The sequence below is a fragment of the Lissotriton helveticus genome, chromosome 5_1 (genome assembly GCF_964261635.1).
Source record: "Lissotriton helveticus chromosome 5_1, aLisHel1.1, whole genome shotgun sequence".
Taxonomy (NCBI): Eukaryota; Metazoa; Chordata; class Amphibia; order Caudata; family Salamandridae; genus Lissotriton; species Lissotriton helveticus.
In genome coordinates this window covers 1799928775-1799954147 of record NC_136065.1, presented here as the reverse complement: position 1 = coordinate 1799954147, position 25373 = coordinate 1799928775, and the positions used below count along the sequence as shown (strand labels likewise).

The 25373-nt window shown below is 47.4% G+C and overlaps 1 protein-coding gene across 2 annotated transcripts in view; it reads right to left on the bottom strand.

Annotated features, from left to right (window-relative positions):
* Positions 1-344: 344 nt before the first annotated feature.
* The window catches only part of MAP3K14 (mitogen-activated protein kinase kinase kinase 14), a 114948-nt gene continuing 89919 nt past the window's right edge, over positions 345-25373 (bottom strand). The window contains exons 14-17 of one of the 2 annotated variants that reach the window (XR_013594973.1): positions 23271-23415; positions 13779-13879; positions 11183-12990; positions 345-4868 (exon numbers count right to left, since the gene is read on the bottom strand). Coding sequence is in view for 1 of the 2 variants with exons in the window: in XM_078645113.1 (XP_078501239.1) it covers positions 12817-12990; positions 13779-13879; positions 23271-23415 (420 nt within the window). In the remaining variant the exon portion in view is untranslated. Of the gene's footprint in view, positions 4869-11182; positions 12991-13778; positions 13880-23270; positions 23416-25373 lie in introns of those variants that run through there. The other variant, XM_078645113.1, reaches the window with a different exon arrangement.

The following is a 25373-nucleotide window of genomic DNA, read 5'->3' as shown; positions in this document are numbered from 1 at the left end:
TCATTGCTTTCTTCTTGTTTTTTCCTTCTATTATTTTCGACTGATCCCAGTGCCTTATACCCTCCCGGGTGATTAGCTGCGCTGTACAGATCAGAGTTGATTGATATGCATTACCAGTAATAGATGGAGTCACCATACCTTGTAACTTGAAGACTACTTAAAAAAAAACCAAATAAGTTGCACACGTCCGAACCTAACAATAAATGGTGGGAGTATGCACAGAATGAGTATCTACAGCTAAACATGCCACAAACATGGGGTTTATGGTTGTAACGAAGCACACACACCTTTAATTTTGTTTGGAAAGTCTTTCTGCAGACTAACAAAAGTGTGCTCAAATAAAGTGGATTTCCATTTTATTAGTTTATTAAATTTTTGATAAAAGCACATTTTGGTAACGGACACATAGGCTTTTTTACAATCAAGTCAAAAATCAAAATGTGTAGAGACTTAAGAACTTAAAATACAGGAAAAATAGATGAGATTAAACAGTGTCCTCTACAACAGTCACAAAACAAGCAAAGCCACGTAAAAGACCAGGATGAAAGCAGAGACACAGTATATCAGGAGCTTCTTTGGACAAACTAGACGGGTAGACCATGGAGACCCAAGGCCTTTCCCATATGCAAATAAGCAGGCTGGTAAGTCAAGAATGGGTTCATGTACTGCTTGTAAAACTCGCCTTAGAATGCAAGCAGGCATGTACTGCTCTAGAACCACCAGAAAAGACACAGGGGCGTCAGTGTCAAGCCACAAGAAGTGTTCTCAGGCCCATAAGCACCCCACGATTCTACAACCATGATCTGGTTTGTTTTATAACCAGTACTTCCACCAAGTAGGTGTTTGCGAGGACTCAGCCCCTATATTAATTTTACAGCATCATAACTTAGAGGCACTTGCATTCATTTTTACACAGATTACGCAGTGGCCGGACAGTTTTATGTATTTTAAGAATGAACCCACGTTGAACAAGTAACTACCAAGTCTTCTTTTTTTCGGTGAATTGTGGCATTTGTAATTTGTTTTTATTATAAAGAGTAAAGAATAAACAAGCTGGACAAGTGACTTGCACCAGACATCAAACAGGTGTGCAATAGCACATATCTGCAAATTTCGGAACGCAGCTTATGTGAAAGAAAGTGCAAAGAAAATAAAACACTTAGGGGACATTAGGACCAACAGCGGGACTATTTCAGGGGCAGAACAATAAGGACAGCGCCATCAGTGGACATATTTTACTGTTTATAACTATTGCCAATGGCAATTAAGAGTTTGCAGATTTTGAGCAAAGGTACATGGCAATGGTATTTAGAAATAAGAGCGCACAGACCTTCTGCCAATTCTTAGTGAAGGTTACTATTATCAGTCATATCTGTGGCTCATTCCCCTTCATTGAGTAACCCCTTGAGAAAGATTCAACAAGGTGCCCACTACAATGTAGTATGTACAACCCGCCTGGTGACAATCTCATATTCTCCCAACAACTCATGGACATGATCACTTCCAATGCCGGTCGGCAGACCACTCAAGTCTACCTGGGGGACTTCAATCTCCACTGGAACGATCAGAAAGACACCGTGGTGAATAGCCTCAAATCGTTCCTCAATGCGCTTGACCTCAGCCAATTATGCGATAAACCAACACACGACAAAGGCGCGATTCTCGATCTCATCATTGCCAAAGAGAACGCTATTCAACTGGAGGCGATTCTACCCTGTGATTGGTCAGATCACCACATTATCACCTTCTTTATCAACGAAAAAGTTAAACCTAACCCTACTCAACCAATCAAATCCAAAATATGGAAAAGGGATCTGAAGAATCTTAACCCCTCAACCCTACCACCCCACATCGGCAACCTCCTCCTTCAGGTGCCTCAGATGTTCAATCACTAACTGACCACTACCTTGACTCTATGAATACAATAGTCAATGAAGTCGCCCCTTTGCAACTGAAGAGAGTCTCCACCAAAATCTCTAACCCCTGGTATGATGACAGACTCAATGATGAGAGGCGTAATATGCGAATGGCAGAGCGCACCTGGAGATCGGACCCTTCAGCACTGCATCTCAAAAAGCTTAAGAACAAGAGAAATGTCTACTTTAGGAATATAAAGCGCACAAAGTCGGACTTCTTCAGCCGCCAGTTGGACCAAGCGAAGAACAGGCCAAGAAAACTGTTCGAGCTAATCCAGACCCAAACAAAGGCACAACCCACACAATCAAACAGCACAACAAATGGCACCCCACACTGTGAAGCCTTCTCTGCTTTCTTTAAACTAAAGACTGACAACATAAGAAATGACCTCATCATGGATGTAAGCCGATACCCCAACCACACCAGAATGGCAGACACTCAACCTAAAAACAAGGCATCCTGGCAGTACTTCGATACCTATTCGGAAGAAGCAATACACAAACTGCTCTGCACCTTGAAGCCCTCTAATCACCTCACAGACCCTCTACCTGCTAATGCTGTAAAAGACTTTACCCCCTTGCTCCTCCCTCTCTGGACCAAGATCATCAACAGCTCTTTGCAGCAAGGCCACATTCCAGACTCCCTTAAGGTGGGGCAAGTCACGCCTATACTCAAGAAACCTACTGCTGATCCGTCTGACCTAAACAACTATCGGCCCATCACCAATATCCCCACCCTGGCCAAACTGCTGGAGAAATGTGTCCAACTCCAACTAACAAAACACATTGATCAATTTGACCTCCTCAACCCTCATCAATCAGGTTTCAGAGCGAAACATAGCACGGAAACAGCTATGACACACATAATTGATGACGCCCTCCAAATTCTGGATCGCAATGAGTCCTGCCTCCTCATCCTTCTTGACCTCTCGTCAGCATTTGACACGGTCAAACATGAGAACTTGCTGGAGCTGCTAAATACTCGAATGGGGCTATCGGGAACTGTTCTCAAGTGGTTTTCGTCCTTCCTTCACAATCGGTCTCAGAGGTTCAAGATCGACAATGTGCTATCTACACCTATGCCTGCAGATCTAGGTGTGCCACAAGGATCCACCCTCTCCCCTACACTGTTCAACCTCGTTATGGAACCGCTCGCCACCTTGCTTCAAGCATCCAATGTTCAATTCCATATGTACGCCGACGACACACAACTCTATCTAAAGTTACAATCCCCGGAAGATATCAAACATCTGAATTCCACGCTTATTAACACCCAATCTTGGCTGGCCAATAATCACCTCAAACTAAACGCGCTGAAAACTGAGTTCCTACTCATCTCACCCCCGGCGAAAACGTCCTCCACCCAAACCTGGCTCAACAACCTAACAGCACTCAATGTCCAACCTACCATCGTGGACTCGGCGAAATCCCTAGGCATCACACTCGACGCCAAGCTCAACATGCAGCAGCACGTCAGCAAAGCCACTAAAGCAGCCAATTTCCAAATTAACACACTGAGGAAAATTAAACCCTTCCTCCCGGCCAAAGACTTCCAAACTGCTGTACAAGCTTTAGTCATCCCTCGAATTGACTACGGAATTGCGGCCCTCAGCGGTCTCCCGCTATCCACAACAGCACCCTTAAGAGCCTCCCTGAACGCTGCCGCGAGACTCATTACTGGCTCTAGAAAGCATTCCCACATATCCCCAGACTTAAAGTCTCTAAAATGGCTGCCTTTTGAAGCCAGAATACAGCTAAAAATTGCAGTTATGACACACGCGGCCGTGCACCACAAGGCACCCAACTACCTCGCTCAAAAGCTGTCTATATCAGGAGGCTCGAGAACCAATAGGAGCACAAAAAATCTACTCCTGAAACCTCGTAGATTCCGGAAAGCGAAAACTTACAAGCGCTCCTTCTCAGGAATGGCACCCAGGATCTGGAATGCGCTCCCGCCTGAAACCAGGTGATCTCCTCCACGGCACTCTTCAAGAAAGAGGTGAAAACCATCCTTCTGGCCAAGATCTCCTGATCGCCATAGATGTTGGTTCAGAGACTCCGCATTGTATCACTGCCCACCCTATCCCTTGGCACTACACTTTACCTGTAGAGTGGCACTACTACGCTACTCTCTTACTATCGACCAAGATATGATACACGTTGGTTTACTGATCCACCTGAACACCTCTGTATTGGGATCAATGACTTGTACTGTCCTATATTACTTCCCTACCTGATTGTATATGGATTGGTTTTATGTATGCTTTTTATTATCCATGTTATTACCATCTTATTGTTATTGTTATTGTCACCGTGTTATTGTTGCTTTACCCATGTTATCACCATGTTATTGACTTTTATACTGTTCCCAGTATCTGTTGACTCCTACTGCCCCTACACTGTCTTTGTGAAGCGCTCTGATATCTGTAAGGATCCTGTTCGCGCTATATAAAACTTTGAATAAATAAATAAATAAATAAATGTGAGGTCAGCAGCTCAGCTGGTCATGCAGTGCTGCATAAAGACATCATCATTTCAAAGGTGCACCATTAGGTCAATTAATGACGTGATTTGTAGTATCTTTTGGTGTGACTGTTTTAATTTACAGCTTTCTGGCTGCCACAAACACCTCTACAGCCTCTGGTGGATGCAGGAGATGTAACCACATAGTGCTCAGACTGGCATCGTTCATGCTCATGTAGTGAGCCTCTTGATAGTAGCAAAGTATTGGGTCTCCGCCTGTGGAACGGGAGATTAACAACAGAAAGAGCCAGGCTGAAGATCTTTATTGTGTACCTTTGGTCATTAAAAGCCAACCCTGAAAGAGCAAAAGTGGAAACAGGCAAAGAGCTGAGGCTGTGGACTAATGCTTTCCCAAAGACCTGGTGAAAAACTAGTATCAAGAGTAATAACAGATTATTACGATGCTCAATATTGACAAAATTGAATATGCTACTTACCAGTATGCATCTGTTCTTGGCATGTAGGGCTGCTAACATTCATATCTTAGCATTAGATCGCCGCCTAGTGTTGGGCTCGGATGATTGCACATTGTTGTCCTGGAAGAGTCTTCGAAGTATCCTGAGATAGGTGGCTCCTCCCCTGGACTACAGTGCGCATGGGCATCGGCTCCATCCCCAGATTGTTTTTCGCCATTGTGGCAGGAGATGGAGTGAAAGTGTAAAGGATGTCCATGCTAATGAAATAAATACAATAGTATATCTGCAGCTGCGACAGGCACCGGGGAGGAGGGCGGGCGATATGAATGTTAGCAGCCCTACATGCCAAGAACAGATGCATACTGGTAAGTAGCATATTCAGTTCGAGGCATGTGGGCTGCTAAATTCATATCTTAGCATAGAATACATAGCAGTCCCTCCATCAGCGGCGGTTGCCCGTGCCAGCTGCAGAAACCTGAAAAAGTGTCTTGAGAACAGCCTGTCCTACAGCTGCTTGCTGCTTGGAATGCACATCAACACAATAGTGTTTTGTGAAGGTATGTGGTGTGACCCACGTGGCTGCTCTGCAAATATCCTCTAAAGGAATGTTCCCTAGGAAAGCCATGGATGCCCCCAGTTTGCGTGTGGAGTGTGCTCTGGGGGGTACTGTTAAAGTGCGCTTGGCTTTTTGATAACATATCTGGATGCACTTAACAATCCATCTGGCTATGCCTGCTTTGGAAATCGGGTTGCCTTTGTGTTGTGGTGCGAAGGCAACAAAGAGTTGTTTTGTTTTTCTAAAGGGTTGTGTCCTGTCTATGTAGTACATCAACGCCCTCCGTACATCTAAGGTATGGAGCATTCTTTCCGCCACCGTTTGCGGGTTTTGAAAGAATGCTGGTAAGTCGATAGTTTGGTTAAGATGAAACTGTGACACCACCTTAGGGAGGAATTTAGGGTTAGTGCGTAGCACTACCCTATTTGGGTGAATTTGAATGAACGGCTCTTGTATGGTGAGCGCTTGCAACTCACTGACACGCCTCAGAGACGTAATAGCTATCAGAAAGGCCACTTTCCACGTAAGGAATTGGAGCTCACACGAGTGCAGTGGCTCAAATGGTGGCCCCATCAGTCTGGTGAGAACGACGTTGAGGTTCCACACCGGAGCTGGTGGAGTTCTTGGGGGAATGACTCTCTTCAGACCTTCAAGGAAGGCTTTAATGGCGGGCACTCTGAAGACAGAGAGGTGCTGCCTGTTCTGAAGATAAGCCGCTATGGCTGAGAGATGTATCCTAATGGAAGTGTACGCCAGATTGCACTTGTAGAGATGTAACAGATAGCAGATGATGTTGGGAATAGATGCATCTAGCGGGTTGATGTCATTGGACGTACAATAGATGACAAAACGCTTCCACTTAGCAGCATAGCATGCTCTAGTAGTAGGTTTCCTCGCCTCCTTGATGATACTCATGCATTCTGGAGGTAGGTTAAGGTATCCAAACTCTAGGACTTCAGGAGCCAGATCGCCAGGTTGAGCTGTCGTGGATCTGGATGCTGAATGTCTCCATGGTTCTGCGTCAAAAGACTGGGTGTGAGGCGCAGTCTTTGATGCGGCACCACTGAGAGTTCGAGGAACGTGGTGTACCAAGCCTGACGTGCCCACGTTGGAGCAACCAGGACGAGAGTCATGGAGTGCTGCCTTAGCTTTCTTGCGACCAGCGGTATTAGAGGGGCTGGCGGAAAAGCGTATGCAAATTTGCCTGACCAGTTCATCCATATCGCATTCCCCTGCGACTGTGGGTGAGGGAACCTGGCGGCAAAGAGTCGGCATTTTGCGTTCTCCTTTGTTGCGAACAGGTCTATCTCCGGATGACCCCACTGCTGGAAGTACGGGTGGAGAACAGAAGAGTGTATCTCCCACTCGTGCATCTGATGGCTGTATCTGCTGAGCAGATCCGCCATCTGATTGTCCTTGCCCGGGAGGTGTTCTGCCATGAGGAAAATGTTCCTCTGAATGGCCCACTTCCACATGCTCTGAGCTAGATGAGACAGCTGTGGCGAGTGGGTGCCCCCCTGTTTCTGAATGTAGTACATCGCGGTCATGTTGTCCGTCCGGACTAGCACGACCTTGTTGCTCAGATGTACAATGAAGGATTTGAGCGCCATGAAGATTGCCATCAGTTCCAGATAGTTGATGTGCATCTTCTGTTGCTGCGTCGTCCATAGTCCCTGCACCGTGTAAGTGAGCACATGTGCTCCCCATCCCTGGAGGGATGCGTCCGTCGTCAGGACAATCTGTGGCACGGGCTCTTGGAACAGTCGGCCCTTGCAAAGGTTGTGTGGAGTCCACCAATGCAGAGAGTCGTATGCCCGACTGGTAACCAACACTAGGTCTGTCAATTGCCCACGAGCCTGTGTCCACTGATTTGCTAAGCACTCCTGGAGCGGGCGCATATGTAACCGTGCGTGAGGGACTATGAAGATGCAGGAGGCCATCATGCCGATCAACTGCATGAACACTCTCGCTGGCAGGGAGTGTCTCGGTCGGAATCGTCGGATCAGTGACTGAATGCTGTCGATTCTGACTTGGTTTGGCTGAGCCATGGCTGTCAGGGAGTTGATCGTAGCACCCAGGAACTGCCGGACATGTGCCGGCTGAAGATGGGATTTTGGGTAATTTAGGGAGAAACCCAGATCGTGAAGAAGGTGAATTGTAGTCGACATGTCTGCGGCGCACTGTTGCTCTGACTTGGCTTGTACGAGCCAGTCGTCTAGGTAGGGGTAGACATGGATATTCTGCCTCCTGAGGTGCGCCGCCACTGTCGCTAGACACTTGGTGAACACCCTCGGGGCCGTAGTGACTCCGAAGGGTAGGACCTTGAACTGGTAGTGCCTGCCTTGAATAGTGAATCTTAGGTATTTCCTGTGTGACGGGTGTAGTGGAATGTGGAAATAAGCATCCTTGAGATCTAAGGTCGCTAAGAAGTCTCCCTGGTTTAGCAAGGGAAGAATCTGCTGCAGTGTAAGCATATGGAAATGCTCTGACAGTATGTACAGGTTGAGGGGACGTAGATCGAGAATGGGCCTGAGAGAACCGTCCTTCTTTGGAATAAGGAAGTACAGGGAGTATACCCCTGTGCCTTCCTCCCCCACCGGCACGAGCTCGATTGCGCCTTTTTGCAGCATCGCCACTACTTCCTGCTGCAATAAGTGCAAATGCTCTGCGGACATAGGCCTTTGCCTCGGTGGGATGTTGGGTGGAGTGGATTTCAGCTCTAGGCAATAACCATGTTGGATCAGTTGACGCACCCACCTGTCTGTGGTGATGTTTCTCCAGACGGGCAGGAACTGCTGCAGTCTCCCCCCGACAGGTGTTAGGTGGTCGGGGGGCAGTGACAGAAAGTCACTGTTTGCTTGGAGTCGAGGTGCGGGAGCTGTTGTTTCCCCTGCCGCGACCTCTGTTGCTGTTATTCCTATAACCTCCCTTGTTCTGCTTAGTGAACGAGGATTGCGCCCCACCTTTGGAGAATTGGGATTGTTGACCCATCTGTCCTCTGGTGACTCCACGTGCACCTGAGCGACGAAAATTGCTGCCACGAAACTGTTGGGACTGCAGGGCCCCCATAGACTTAGCAGTTTCCGTGTCCTTCTTTATCTTCTCTAGGGTGGTGTCAACATCCGGACCAAACAGACTATCAGGATTGACTGGCTGATTCAGGATTGTTGTCTGAATATCCTGCTTGAACCCTGAGATGCGGAGCCAGGCTTGTCTTCTCAGCATAACGCTAGTGTTGATAGCCCTAGCAGCTGTGTCCGCAGCGTCAAGTGCACACTTGATGGCTGCGTTTGATATTAGCTTTCCTTCCTCAATAAGCATCTTGGTGCCTTCTTGGAACTGTGGGGGCAGGTGTTGTATAATCTGTTCTAGGGTGTCGTAGTGCGCCCTATCATAACGCGCCAGGAGCGCCTGTGTATTTGCGATGCGCCAAAAGTTTGCCGCCTGTGCAGCCACTCTTTTGCCTCCTGCCTCAAGCACTTTGGACTCTTTATCCGGGGGAGGAGCTTCACCCGTTGTCTGGGAGTTGGCACGTTTCCTGGCATTGGCAACCACAAGAGAGTCCAGTGGCAATTGTCCCCGGATGTAGACGGGGTCCGCAGGAGCAGGCCTGTACTTCTTTTCAATGCGAGGGTTGACCACTCTAGCCCTCGTAGGCTCCTTAAAAATGTCTCCAGCATGTTTGAGAACACCTTTCAGCATAGGAAGTGTCTTTACTGTCCTTTCAGATATGGCAAAGGTGTCAAAAAGGAAGTCTTCCTCAACCGGGTCGGCATGCATGTCCACATCATGATTGGCCGCCGCCCGTTCAATTAGTGCATGAAATCCTGCTGAGTCCTCAGTCGGGGATGCACGTGGATTAAAGGTCTGCGGGTCTTGGCCCGCACCTTGGGTGTGCTGGTCACCAGTGTCGTCGTATGAATCTGGTTGGACATCAGGTTCATCGATGGGGAAATTGTACTGTTCATCCTCATCATCTTCCTCACCCACAGAGTGTTCTGGGGAGGGAGTAGGGCTCCGTCTAGGAGGAGGCTGAATCGGTTCCGTGAGGCCTAAGGCGTCAAGGGGCACCCTCTTCTTCTTCAACGGGATGACGTAGGGGTCCACCGGCTCCGAAGTGATCTTCCGTTTATAGAGTGTCAGCTTGCCAGTGGCAGCATCGATGAAATGCTCTGAATCGTCTTCCGATTCGAGTACACGACGTGGAAGAGGGTCAGGCAGCGAGGAACCCTGTTTCGGAGCCGATTTCGTCGAAAACGCTTTCGGCGCCTCCTTAGGTGGCAAGAGAAAAAGGAGTTTCCCAGAAGGCTTAGCCGGAGCGTCCTTTTGCGGCTGCGGTGATGGCATCGGAGCCGATGGAGCAAAGGCTTTCTCCCTGATTCTCTGCAGTGACTCCGCAATGGGGGACGGTACACTGCCAGTGGGTTTCGTCGCCGACAAGGACGCTTTGAGCGGTCCCTCGGATCCGACGTCCTCGCGGGCCTTGTGCGGTTTGGGCGCGGAAACCTTCTTCGGCTCCTCCGAATCTTGAGGCCAGGGCGCAGACTTCTTGGGCGTAGCCTCTTTGGAGCCGACCTTGGCGGGCTTGGACGGCGTCGGAGCCGCTGATCCGTGCCGACCATCTTTCTTGGGGGCCCCTACCTCGGGCGTCGGCTTCGATTTCGGAGCATCGGAATCGACAGACTTCCTCGGCTTCTGCGGACCGGAGGTCGACGGAGCCGACGGGGTGACGGGCACCGACTTCTTCACAGGCACGGCAGCCATCTTAGGGACACTCGAGTCCTTTGGTTTCAGTTTCGATTTCGGGTCGGCCATTTTAGGTGTTGACGACCCCGACGGTTTCAGTTTCGGTTTCGAAACATCGCGCCCAGCAAGTGAGTCCGTAGCCGGGCCCGAAGGCGGGGCTGTGGCTTGCGGCAACGGGTCCAGGGTAAGGCCGACAGGCGATCCCGTGTCCCGGTCGGTATCCTCGAAACTTTCGGGGCAGAGCTCGTCCGCAGAGCTGTCCGCCGCGGCCCCATAAATCTCATCGTCGTCTCCTACCTCTTCGACGTATTCGAGGACCTGACCCGCGACTCCGTCGTCGTCTCCCGGATCCGCCTCGACCTCCGTCTGTGACGGGGAGATTTGTAGAAGGTGACCCTGGACCTCTTCTTCCTGGTCGCCGAAGATGTTCTCCGGATCTGGGGCCGCTTGCCTAGCTTCCAAGCGCACCGCGCGCCGAAGCTTGAGAGTTTTCTTGGAGCGGAACTGTGCACAGGCCTTGCACTTGCCGTCGTCGTGGTCCGGTGAAAGGCACTTGTTACACACAGGGTGTAGATCGATGTGTGGGTACTTGGACCCACAGAGCGGGCAGTACTTGAACGGGCTCCGCTCCATGTCCGTAAAGGCTTGCTGTCGTGTCGCGATGAGAAGGCCTCAAAGTTTAGAAAGCGAAGAAAACTCCGCTTATTCCGGCTTCAAGAGACGGAAGACTCGAGACCGAGCGCAGACAATACCGACGCAAGAAAATCGAGGCCTTTTGGCCGGTAAAAGATAGTTTTACTTGGTTCCGACAGTAAGACGTCGAGACCACATCCGAACCCAATGGCGGAAAAAAACAATCTGGGGATGGAGCCGATGCCCATGCGCACTGTAGTCCAGGGGAGGAGCCACCTATCTCAGGATACTTCGAAGACTCTTCCAGGACAACAATGTGCAATCATCCGAGCCCAACACTAGGCGGCGATCTAATGCTAAGATATGAATTTAGCAGCCCACATGCCTCGAACATATTTATTTCCTTTTAAAACATATCGGGCAGTAAGAGAACCAGATTTAGAGAGGAAGCAAGAGAAAGAGAACAATTTTGTTGAGTGAGAGAATAGAATACCTGCTCCAAGCGGAGAGAAGGAGCCAGACAGTGGGAAAGAACTCTTAAATGTAACCTACTTCTAAAAATAGATTCTGGGAGAAATAACAGTAGTGAGGAAAAAAGAGATGCAGAGTGAAAACATATGCTGCCATGGTAATAACCAGTGGCTGCAATTCATTCAAGCATTTCACCCATCTACTTTCTGTTTTCCTCAGTGCAAGGCAATAAGTGTGACTGGTATGCAAGGACATGGGTCAAGTGCTCACTGTGCTATAGAAATCAAGCTGTACCGCCCAGGGCCACTTGAATTACGAGATAGTGCGGCCCACAGCGATTTTCACATAATTATAGATTTGCCGCATAATCCATCATTTGATGCATAATCTGCCGGTTTTAACAAAAACATGTTTGTTTCTGGCTCAAACGTTTCAACAGTTACTAGAACTGCAGCAGCACATGTTACTGTACATTGCAGTGTCTTAAGCAAAGGTTGACTGGTCACCTTTCTGTTGTTAATTGATACATTTTGGGTATTAAGCTAGTACTAATGAGGTGCCCCTAATACCTAGATAGTATTAAACAAGTGTAAAAAGTACAAATAATTAATATTATTTTTAAAAAATGAGCTGCATCACGCTGCATAATTAGCCTTTTCTTATCGCATAATTTGCTCGTGTCACAAAATTTGTCCCTGGGGATGTCTATGTTCCCAGCTGGAAAAAACATGGACTGGTAGTTCCTGCTAGATTTTCCTATTGGAGCACAACAAAGGCTGATTTGCATTTGGCCGGTTTCTATCTAGTGCCATAATGGGCATAAACAATATCGGACTCTAATACTAATATGGCCCAGCTAATTTCTAGTGGACGAAATCAATGTAAGCAATCCTCCCATCACTTTTATGTACCTCTTATTTGCACTATGACAATTTCCTGACAACCCAAGGAACCTGGAAACCCTATCTCATAACTGTAGGCCCCCACCATTCGTAACCCAACAACAGGTATTTTTAATGCATGTTCTTGGGAGATCTGGCTCTGGCTAACGATTCATTTAGGAGGATAAACAGAAGATTAACATTTTGGGCCCAAACAAGCTGAAAAGAATGGGGCAAGGGAATCACTGCAGAGACGAAGGTACTTCATAAACCATTATGCCATTTAGGACTTCCTATCTATGTACATTCGGTGCATGTTTATAGCGGTAGAATACCGCTCATTTTATTTACATCAACTCTCGTGCACTCATTTATTCATAGATCGGCATTCAACTTCCAATTCCACACCTGTGTAAGGCAAAGAACGGTGTCGACAACACACAGCAGTGACAGGGCACAACAATACTAGCATCGCTGCATGCACATATGTCAATTGGATAGCTGAGACACTACAACAAGGAGACAGTTATCACGACAAACTTCATAAGTTCAAGGATTGAGGCTCAAAGGCACTTTTAAGACATCCAACTCTTCGTAAGTCTCCCAAGCCCTCCTAAACATTCTGCACAGAAGCAGGATGGCTGAGGGTCTTTTCTGTTGGAGGTTCAGGTGTGTCAGGACCCCTGTGGTCTCCTTTCCAGCTTTCCATTCTTCACTCTCCAGGTCCAACCCGATGCGCAGTCTGGGGCCAGGGTGCAATACAGCTCAATTCCAGAGTCTGGGACCTCCATATCATACTCCACCAGCTGGTCATCCTTCATCATCAGGCTGAATTCGGACACTTCAATCTGTGGATCAGAGCAAAGCAGATGGTCAGACCTCCAGCCATCCATAATACCGCCATGTAAGACACTTCAGCATTTGGAGAAGGGATGAACTGAGCATGTACCATGGAAGCTGCAAAGTGAACCTGGATTAATGGTGCACTCCACAAGGTGCATGAAGGGCCTCAAGTGCGACAGATTCTTAAGGCCCCAGTGGTCGGGGTACATGCATCCACAAGCAAAAGAAAATTGCACTGACATGAGGTAGCCGTTCAGTGACAGCCAAAGGTAACATACCACATAGAAATCTGGATTGATTGAACATTTCACATTTAGTGCAAGGCTTCCACGTTAAACACACATACATCCCAACTTTCAGCTCTCGTTCTGAAGTGGAGTCTGTTATCAATTACAAATTGGGTGCAAAGTTCCCTGATAAACTCTATAAATGCTTAGCAGCAAGAATTAACATTTTCCTATAATTGCCTGTTCAAGTAGTAAAGCAGACAACTATCTTATGAAGCACAGCTCTGTTCACTGTAGGCTTAATTCCAGCACAGCATGACACAGCAACAGTGACTACAAACAGTAAACACCTGACTGAATAGACAAACGTTTCCCCAGCATGTATTCATATTTCCCACATCTTACAGGAATAGAAGGAAAACCAGAACTGGATCAAGGATGGAGAACAGCAGTCGGGGGCGCTGGCCAAAATGTAGTTGTAGTTGACAGACATTTCCTAGGGATAGCAGGTCAACAACAACAATCCCTACCAGAACTCTGTGTACCTCAGCAGCTCAACTGCTTACCTGGCCACTTATTCCCAAGGCGACGTCTCTCACCTTCACCCTACGGTACTCGCGGATGTGTAGGCTGTCCCCCCTCGGAGACTGCACTTGGATCTTTACTCCTGCAATGAAAAAAAAAGCATTATAAAGGAGGTACATTTTTGTCTCCCACACTTTCATTGTACATTACCTCTGCTCCTACCCATTTTAGAAGACCACAATTTCCCCCATGCTAAAATAGCTAACACTGCATTTGTATCCAGTGAGAAAGGTAACAATCTGTAAATGCCCCATTTAACATTAAGTATGAAAAGACAAGCTCATTACAGAATTTGGAGAAGTCGTCTCCAGTGAATCAGAGTTACACCACGCCTGCTGTCATACATAAGGCTACCAGTGACTTTCAATGTACAATGACATGGGCCTGAGCCAGCATGGAAGGGTCTCCATAAATACAGAGTGTGAGACTTGGCCCTTTCCCCAAAAATTTTCGCCTTTTTATTTCCCTTTTAAATCAGAATGCCCTCATGGTAACAACAATGTATAGGCCTAGTGTAGTGAGGAAAGCCCTGTGTACTGTGAAACTGATGTTAAGATGCAGGTGTCTTATACCCCTAACATGGCTGCCACTGACCACTGCTGCTGCAGCGGGGTTTAGTGGGCGCATTCTAGTGGCTAGGGCCTGGCTGGAACCCTCCAAACAATGTATCAACTTAGCCTGCCAGCCTGCCCACAGGTAGAATGGTGGAACCTCCTAGAACCCCCTGGAACAGGTGAGGTGACACCAACTGCCACTGCCAACTGTCAACTGGCACTGTATAAGGAAAGGAAGGTAAACTTTCCTGTCAGAGGGACTAAGGGGAGACCTGGGGAAGTACCTACGCAGGAGGATAGGCAGTGGGGGTCAGGGCAGGGTCTTATGATGCTGGAATGACAGGGCCTAGTGTGCTGCTTTACAAGTATTGAGGCATCCTGTACCCCCCCCACTGACCTAACCCCGCGGCAGGGAACCCCCAGGGACCACTTGAAGGGATTGGCTGAGAAGAACTTGGAACACCAGCCACCAAACTATTCCCCCCTTCAAGGAACAAGAAACCAAGCAACAAAACTAAGGGCGTAAGGAACATCACGCCAACAAGAAACTAAGCTTCTATTTACAAGGGCGCAAGAAACATCACGCCAACAAGAAACTAAGCCTCTATTTACAAGGGCGCAAGAAACCTAAAGCGCTAAGAAGAAATTAAATCATCACAGGACTTTTGAAGAAGCAAACAGGTATTGGCGCCGTACTGACCCTGCGTTTCCTGATGTCACCTGGGGTCTCCCTTGCTAACCTGCTACTGGGGTGTCACCTGTCCTGTATATCTAGCGCTGCCCTTGCTGACCCTGTGAAGAGCGCTGAAGTAATGGAGGGGGTTGCTGCCTTCTGAAGCGCTATATTTGCCTGAACTGCAGCACCCTGAACTGAATGTTATTAGACCTGCTGGTCTTGCCCCCACCTCGTGTGGGTCAAAGCGCTATAGCCCTGCACCCTGCTGTCTGTGAAGCGCTAGAATCCTGGGCGTGATTCCTGCCTGAAGCGCTATATTCTGTGGTGCCCTTCAGCAGCGCTACCTGGAATGAACTGTCTGCCGAGCGCTACCTCTGCTGTGAATTGCCTGCTATATCGTAGCGCTGTGAATCCTGAAAAGCGCTATCCCCCTGAAGCGCTGTGTCACCAAGAACTTCGGTGGCTCTAGAAGTTGCTGCCTTCTGAAGCGCTGACTCCCTGCTCCCCCAACGCTCCTTTGCTGTCCCTGTGAAGAGTGCTGAGGTGCTGAGGGGGGTTGCTGCCTTGTGAAGTGCTGTACCTGCAGGGTGCTATTATCTAAACCTGATTGCCTGCTGAAGCGCTGTCCCCAGCATTGCCTGTGGCCAAGCGCTGTCATGTGAGGAACTGAGGTAGTGCCCAGGGAAGCGCTGTAATTTCACTCCAAGCGCTTTCTTGAATGTCCCATAGAAGCGCTGTAATTGTGCCTCCAACCGCTCTCTTGTAGGCCCCAGAGAAACGCTGTATTTTTGACCTTAAGTGCCCACCTGTTGGCCCCTATGTGCCTCTAGTGACGTGGAGGCCATTAAGTTACTGTTTATGCCTGAGGACAGGCTTGCCATTCATGAACTGTTTGGGCCCTGGTTCCGGCGTAGGCCTAAAGACATACTGAGTTCATCTGCGATGGCTTAGCCCTGCATAGGGGAGTCCAAGGCATAGTAAAATGCTCATTGAGAATGCTTTACTGAAGTGCTTATTGAAATGTTCACCTTAATTAACAGAAATGTTTTACTAATCTAAAGCAAGGCCTGTGCTTACTTAATGAGATGTTGCTCTCTAGCAATGAGTAATGTTCTATTTATAAGTTACTTAATGAAATGCCTATGCCTAATTCCTTCCCTGTAATGTTTACTCCTGATTAGGGGGATGTTACCTATGATTGGGAAAGAGTTTTGAAGTGGTTATTCCTGCTTGGAACCAGGATTATTCTGAACTATAGAAGTTTTATTACACCCCTGCCCCAGTGTTATAACCTCTACTTATTTACAGGATTACTCTTGGGTGCTGAGAGGTTTATGCCTGCTTAATGTAGGAATTAGAATGTTGATCCTGGCCTGGGGTGGAAACGCCAACAGCTGCATAATGAACTGTGTCTGCTGACTAATGAAACATTTATTCATGTTGGTTGAAAGGTGGAGCACATGACCACAGTTATGGAGTGAGGTGCTCCTTGCTTTAAAGAAATGTTTACATTTACTAAAAGGCTTTACATGCATAAACCAAGTCTTCTAAGCTCAGGCTTGCCTGTTAAAAATGGTTATCTCTGCCTTGAAGAGTTGTTAACTGTTGATTGCTGAGTAGGGGAACGTTAATGCTATAAGGATATAGTTACACTGCCTAATGAGATGTTTTATCCGCAGTGGCGTGTTTTTATTCCTGCCATAGGAGTTTCATTCCTGCCTAAGGAAATGGTTAATGAAATGTTTTACCCTCAGTGAAGTGTTTTACTTCTGCTAAACTGATTCTCTATTGCAGGAAATGTTTTACCTGTAAGCTCCTGATTAATAGGGGGAAGGCCCTGCCTGTTCAGGCATCAGGTAATAGGATGGTGTGTGATGCCTAAAGAAATACTTTATGCCTAATGAAAGGTGTTGACCTCATTTGAGGCAATGTTTACTCCTGCCCAGGGAAGGGTCTCATACCCCTGCTATAACAGAGATCTACTTACACCTGCTCAATGTAGGGATTTCTACTTCCCTGATGGAATGTTGGTGTAGCCCTGATACAGTTAAACCTGCACAAGGGGATGGTTACCTAGATTGCAATGTTTTCTCCTGGTTAGTGCTGGCTAATGCAATGGTTAGCTGGGCCCAATGAGAAGTTCTCCCAAAGGGATGCCCAACCTTGTTATATGGAATAATTATTCTTAATGAAATGTTTAATTCCTATTACAGGAGGAGAGTTACGTCCACATACTTTTGTGGCAAATGAAATGTTTCATATTTAAGGAAATGTTTGAACTACACTTAACGAATTGTTTATTCCTACAGCGGGGAGATGTTTCTGTTATGGAACTGTCCCTTTGTTTACCTGAGGAAATGGATATTGATGCTTAATGCAGTGTTGTTCTTATGACTTTGAGATGTATTCCTTTCAGGTACTGACCAAGAAGCAAGGCGTAGGTCGGGCCTGTGTCCCACTAAAAATGTATTTAACTATTTATTGATCCAATATTTAATATTTATTGCAGAACGGATATTTATTCATCTAATATTGATCGCAAGTTTTGAGACACGTATTTTAAATGAATTTATGATTTCCCTGATCCTGCTCTATCTATCTGATTATTTATCTTAATACAAATCACTTGTTTTTATACAAGCTCTGGAGTGGAGTCATTTATTGCGTGCCCAGGTTTCTGTCTCAGTGTGAGTGTGTGCTGCATGATCGCTTAACACATGTGCTTTCGGATGCCTACCCGCTCGTGCCATGCTACCCTAGGGGACTGGTGACCCCAGTTCCAACATATTGGTGTCGAGCGGTGGGATCCAGGACCTGTGACCATGCAGCACCCTCCATTGGGACAGGGTGCACAGCAATTGGGCTGCACAATTATTGTGTGTGCAAGCCTTAGGAATTGACCCCTCCACTGTCTAGCCTGTGAGTGTATCAGGGCCTGTTGGACCTCATTCTGTCGCCACATCCTAGAACCTTTTTCCTGAATTATCTGAGTCCTCACCTGGCGTACTGGAGTTTTGTCAGGGGATGGGGGTGCCTGTTGGGCGGAGGGAAGAAGGAACTCCGTACCACTTTGGGGGCACGGGTAGGAGCCCACCCAGAGGGGAGAGGGGATGGGGACAGGAGGGGCAGGTCACACCCAGGGAGGCGGGCACACCAGAGAACCTTGGAAGGGGGTGTGTGTCGTCAAAGAGGTTAGAGCAGAAAAGGGAGAGTGTGAGCCTTGCAATGAAGGCCTGGGAATTATGTGCACCAGGTGCTTCCAATGGTGGCAGCGTACCCGAGGTTCGGGGTTTGGACCAGTCACAGGGTGTAGAACCTGGACTGGGGTTTCAGGTGCAGGGATTGCCTGACCTGGAGGGTGGGGTACCAGTAACTATGGACCCTACCAGTGTGACTTCCAGGGGTACCTATCCGGGGAGGAGGGTGCGGAACCCTGGAAGGGGGTGCAGAGGGAGGAAGGACTCTCCTCTGGCACTGGTCCAGCCACGGGGTTAAAGATCCTGGGTTGGGTGGCCAGGTTCAGGGGTTGCCTGACCTGGCGGGAGGAATCTCTGTATTCAGAGTTCCCCCGGTTGTGACTTCCAGGGGTACCTATCCGGGGAGGAGGGTGCAGAACCCTGGAAGGGGGTGCAGAGGGAGGAAGGACTCTCCTCTGGCACCGGTCCAGCCACGGGGTTAAAGATCCTGGGTTGGGTGGCCAGGTTCAGGGGTTGCCTGACCTGGCGGGAGGAATCTCTGTATTCAGAGTTCCCCCGGTTGTGACTCTCAGGGGTACTACTCCAGGTGGGAGGGTGCGGAACCCTGGGAGGGGGTGCAGGGAGAGGTAGGTCTCGCCCCTGTCACCAATTCAACTTAAGGGTTTAGACCCTAGGTTGAGGAGGAGAGTGGAAAAAGGTACCACGGGCCTGGGGCGACTGCCCCCCACTCTGAGAGAGAGTAAGGGCCAGAGACATCTGGATTGGAGGTCTGTCCTGGCCGCATCCCACTAGGAACACCTGTGGGGTGGTTGGATTAGCGAGAATGTCATGGTGGTATTGGGCCTGCGTCCACCTTTTTCCGCCCCAAGCAGGGAAGCCCATCAAGGGAATGATCTGTCTACCCTGGCTTTTGGCTGGGGGGGAGATGTGTGAGACTTGGCCCTTTCCCCAAAATTTTTCGCCTTTTTATTTCCCTTTTAAATCAGAATGCCCTCATGGTAACAACAATGTATAGGCCTTGTGTAGTGAGGAAAGCCCTGTGTACTGTGAAACTGATGTTAAGATGCAGGTGTCTTATACCCCTAACATGGCTGCCACTGACCACTGCTGCTGCAGCGGGGTTTAGTGGGCGCATTCTAGTGGCTAGGGCCTGGCTGGAACCCTCCAAACAATGTATCAACTTAGCCTGCCAGCCTGCCCACAGGTAGAATGGTGGAACCTCCTAGAACCCCCTGGAACAGGTGAGGTGACACCAACTGCCACTGCCAACTGTCAACTGGCACTGTATAAGGAAAGGAAGGTAAACTTTCCTGTCAGAGGGACTAAGGGGAGACCTGGGGAAGTACCTACGCAGGAGGATAGGCAGTGGGGGTCAGGGCAGGGTCTTATGATGCTGGAATGACAGGGCCTAGTGTGCTGCTTTACAAGTATTGAGGCATCCTGTACCCCCCCCACTGACCTAACCCCGCGGCAGGGAACCCCCAGGGACCACTTGAAGGGATTGGCTGAGAAGAACTTGGAACACCAGCCACCAAACTATTCCCCCCTTCAAGGAACAAGAAACCAAGCAACAAAACTAAGGGCGTAAGGAACATCACGCCAACAAGAAACTAAGCTTCTATTTACAAGGGCGCAAGAAACATCACGCCAACAAGAAACTAAGCCTCTATTTACAAGGGCGCAAGAAACCTAAAGCGCTAAGAAGAAATTAAATCATCACAGGACTTTTGAAGAAGCAAACAGGTATTGGCGCCGTACTGACCCTGCGTTTCCTGATGTCACCTGGGGTCTCCCTTGCTAACCTGCTACTGGGGTGTCACCTGTCCTGTATATCTAGCGCTGCCCTTGCTGACCCTGTGAAGAGCGCTGAAGTAATGGAGGGGGTTGCTGCCTTCTGAAGCGCTATATTTGCCTGAACTGCAGCACCCTGAACTGAATGTTATTAGACCTGCTGGTCTTGCCCCCACCTCGTGTGGGTCAAAGCGCTATAGCCCTGCACCCTGCTGTCTGTGAAGCGCTAGAATCCTGGGCGTGATTCCTGCCTGAAGCGCTATATTCTGTGGTGCCCTTCAGCAGCGCTACCTGGAATGAACTGTCTGCCGAGCGCTATCTCTGCTGTGAATTGCCTGCTATATCGTAGCGCTGTGAATCCTGAAAAGCGCTATCCCCCTGAAGCGCTGTGTCACCAAGAACTTCGGTGGCTCTAGAAGTTGCTGCCTTCTGAAGCGCTGACTCCCTGCTCCCCCAACGCTCCTTTGCTGTCCCTGTGAAGAGTGCTGAGGTACTGAAGGGGGTTGCTGCCTTGTGAAGTGCTGTACCTGCAGGGTGCTATTATCTAAACCTGATTGCCTGCTGAAGCGCTGTCCCCAGCATTGCCTGTGGCCAAGCGCTGTCATGTGAGGAACTGAGGTAGTGCCCAGGGAAGCGCTGTAATTTCACTCCAAGCGCTTTCTTGAATGTCCCATAGAAGCGCTGTAATTGTGCCTCCAAGCGCTCTCTTGTAGGCCCCAGAGAAACGCTGTATTTTTGACCTTAAGTGCCCACCTGTTGGCCCCTATGTGCCTCTAGTGACGTGGAGGCCATTAAGTTACTGTTTATGCCTGAGGACAGGCTTGCCATTCATGAACTGTTTGGGCCCTGGTTCCGGCGTAGGCCTAAAGACATACTGAGTTCATCTGCGATGGCTTAGCCCTGCATAGGGGAGTCCAAGGCATAGTAAAATGCTCATTGAGAATGCTTTACTGAATTGCTTATTGAAATGTTCACCTTAATTAACAGAAATGTTTTACTAATCTAAAGCAAGGCCTGTGCTTACTTAATGAGATGTTGCTCTCTAGCAATGAGTAATGTTCTATTTATAAGTTACTTAATGAAATGCCTATGCCTAATTCCTTCCCTGTAATGTTTACTCCTGATTAGGGGGATGTTACCTATGATTGGGAAAGAGTTTTGAAGTGGTTATTCCTGCTTGGAACCAGGATTATTCTGAACTATAGAAGTTTTATTACACCCCTGCCCCAGTGTTATAACCTCTACTTATTTACAGGATTACTCTTGGGTGCTGAGAGGTTTATGCCTGCTTAATGTAGGAATTAGAATGTTGATCCTGGCCTGGGGTGGAAACGCCAACAGCTGCATAATGAACTGTGTCTGCTGACTAATGAAACATTTATTCATGTTGGTTGAAAGGTGGAGCACATGACCACAGTTATGGAGTGAGGTGCTCCTTGCTTTAAAGAAATGTTTACATTTACTAAAAGGCTTTACATGCATAAACCAAGTCTTCTAAGCTCAGGCTTGCCTGTTAAAAATGGTTATCTCTGCCTTGAAGAGTTGTTAACTGTTGATTGCTGAGTAGGGGAACGTTAATGCTATAAGGATATAGTTACACTGCCTAATGAGATGTTTTATCCGCAGTGGCGTGTTTTTATTCCTGCCATAGGAGTTTCATTCCTGCCTAAGGAAATGGTTAATGAAATGTTTTACCCTCAGTGAAGTGTTTTACTTCTGCTAAACTGATTCTCTATTGCAGGAAATGTTTTACCTGTAAGCTCCTGATTAATAGGGGGAAGGCCCTGCCTGTTCAGGCATCAGGTAATAGGATGGTGTGTGATGCCTAAAGAAATACTTTATGCCTAATGAAAGGTGTTGACCTCATTTGAGGCAATGTTTACTCCTGCCCAGGGAAGGGTCTCATACCCCTGCTATAACAGAGATCTACTTACACCTGCTCAATGTAGGGAATGTTGGTGTAGCCCTGATACAGTTAAACCTGCACAAGGGGATGGTTACCTAGATTGCAATGTTTTCTCCTGGTTAGTGCTGGCTAATGCAATGGTTAGCTGGGCCCAATGAGAAGTTCTCCCAAAGGGATGCCCAACCTTGTTATATGGAATAATTATTCTTAATGAAATGTTTAATTCCTATTACAGGAGGAGAGTTACGTCCACATACTTTTGTGGCAAATGAAATGTTTCATATTTAAGGAAATGTTTGAACTACACTTAACGAATTGTTTATTCCTACAGCGGGGAGATGTTTCTGTTATGGAACTGTCCCTTTGTTTACCTGAGGAAATGGATATTGATGCTTAATGCAGTGTTGTTCTTATGACTTTGAGATGTATTCCTTTCAGGTACTGACCAAGAAGCAAGGCGTAGGTCGGGCCTGTGTCCCACTAAAAATGTATTTAACTATTTATTGATCCAATATTTAATATTTATTGCAGAACGGATATTTATTCATCTAATATTGATCGCAAGTTTTGAGACACATGTATTTTAAATGAATTTATGATTTCCCTGATCCTGCTCTATCTATCTGATTATTTATCTTAATACAAATCACTTGTTTTTATACAAGCTCTGGAGTGGAGTCATTTATTGCGTGCCCAGGTTTCTGTCTCAGTGTGAGTGTGTGCTGCATGATCGCTTAACACATGTGCTTTCGGATGCCTACCCGCTCGTGCCATGCTACCCTAAGGGACTGGTGACCCCAGTTCCAACACAGAGGATGAAGATTCAGGAGTTCCTGATTGGTTAACCTGGTCTGCCATAAGCAGATAATGAAACTGGAAGCTTCCATATGTAAGACCCACCAGGAACTGTGGTGCACCAGTAGTGGGGTATAAGAAAAAGCATATCAAACATGCATGTGTAGGGGTGGGGGAATAGCAGCAAATCCGCAACATTCAGAGCACAAGTTCATAACTTGAACTTTTACCTGCCTTCCAGATCACTCAGATCGGCCTCCCTAGCCTTGGCCGTGGTTCCTACCACAAGGCGGGCTAGGTGTGGAGGTCGCTCTTTCAAACTTCTCGCCCCTCAGATTTGGAATACCCTTCCTGTGTCCCTCAGAACCACGGGTAATCTGTTCGCTTTCAGGAAGTGTTTAAAGACCTTGTTGTTCACCCAATAAAGTTACTCGGCCCTCCCACACCAATGTCTAGTGATGGATCTTAAGCGCCGGGACACTCTTCGGAGTAGCCGAGCGCTATAGAAAACCCCCCACATAACATATAACATAACATAACATAATTGCTCCTACCATTGAAATAGCTCGGAGTATCTGTCTGCCGACTGCGACTTAGGAGGCAGTGCCAGCTTGAGTCCTGTCCTTCTGCTTGACTATTCCAGGAGTGTATGCCAGAGCTTACAGTGTCCCTCTGGCTCAGGGACATATTCAGTGGGTCCTAAAGTGAGGAAAATGAGCAAAGGTTCTTAGCCCATACAAACGACAGAATGCACAATCAATTAATAAGCATTTGTAGAACACTGTTACCCCTGGGGGTATCTAGGTGTTATCTCTCAGTCTTGTTAGGTCTCAGTCGTGCCAGCTCCCCGTGACAGCTCTTGAGGAAATGGCGGGAAGAAACTAACAGAAAAAGGTAAAACAGAGGGCAGAACAACAAGCAGAAAAGCAAAACAGAGGGCAGAAAGATGAGCAGAAAAAGGCAAAATTGAAGGCAGAAAACAAGCAGAAATGGCAAAATAGAGGGTAGAAAAAGGAGCAGGAGAGGAAAAACAGAGCAGAAGATGGCAAAACAGAGCAGGAGAGTGCAAAACAGAGAGCAGAAAAGGCAAACCAGAGCAAAAAAAAGAAAAGGCGGCAAAAACAGAGGGCAGCAGGTAGACAGGCAGAAGAGGGTAGTGGACTGCGTACAAGCTGAACAGGGCAAGTATTGTGGGGGAGCAGGCACGAGGACCGGCACGAGTAACATAGCATTTACTTTCTGCTCCTGGAGCATACATTTTACAGATTTTTTGGAGCTTGTCATTATGAAATCTGTCAATACAACAGAAGCTATTGTAGAGAGAAAACAGCCAGTGAAAAAATGTTTTTGCTAATGTCCTACTCATGGCACCGCATTACTAGAAGTCTTTTCTCTGCACGAGAATAGACTGTTTAAATCCACACTTTACAATACAAATTGGATTTAAACGTGAACGCCAAGCTGTTTTCCTAGCGGACTGCACCGCACTGGGTCAAACCCCAGTAAAATCAGCCACCTACCTCCCCTAGCATTACACAACTGGTCGATTTTTGGAGAGTTTATACTCAATCTCCTTCAAAGGTCAATTAAGAGAGTTGGAAGAGGTAGGCGGGTGTCAAAATATTTAAGCGTCAGTTTCACTTTAAGAGATTTACTGAAGCCTTCCTTGAACGTTCCCCCTTTTTTTTTTTTGCAGAGTTTTATATAGCGCGAACTAGAACCGAACCGAATCAGTTATCAGAGCGCTTTTACATAGCACCAGTTACGTTACATGAGGACACACTTTCATTTTTAGGCACGGGGAGATTAAGTGATTTGCCTAGAATCACAGGGGTTATTTGGCGTCGTTACCAAAACTCGAACCCAGATCCCCAGGTCCTCTCCCCTAGTTACCTAGTTTACCAATCTTAGTATCAACACACATCTATTACATTTCTTACCGTTCTCAACCTCATTTACCTTGATGAGATTTAGTGAAATACTTGCTGTCCACGACAATAAGATCTCTGCAAATTTTTGCACTGTACTTTTTCACACATGATGATTCAAGAGTTACCAAAAAACACTCTCGCCAGCTTTCTTACACCAGTCTGCTTGTTAGGAAATTACAAGCAATTATACAGGCGCAGCAATAGTGATCACTTTCTTAGACTGCCCGTGAAGGTAGTTTGGGATGATCTAGCAACTGAAAGAATTGTCACTGATAGAAGTATGTAAATCTTTCACGGCCCTTGGTCCAAACCGCCCCCCAGGTCCCCAAATAGACATAAAGATGGGCCAAGATTTTGACCCCATTATATAATAAAAATCAAGATCCATAGGAGTATTCCATCACCAGGGAAGGGGTATGTTTTACAACCAAAATAAACCCAGAAGCTTCCAAGTAATCGCTTTGTTCGCTTCGGAGGGAAAGACATTTGTCAGAACGATCTTGGATAAATTGGAAGCCTGATGTCGGACTGAAAACTACACGTTACCCGAACTGGAATCCGCAATAAATGCTCACAGTGGATAACAGAATGACTTTTTCAATAGTGCACAATGGCATTAAACAAGATCCTTTGGGCTTGTTTATGTGTTCCATAGACTAGAACACATTGTTTGATCCAGTGTATCGGTAAGCTCCATGGAGCAAACACATTAGATAGATAATATCT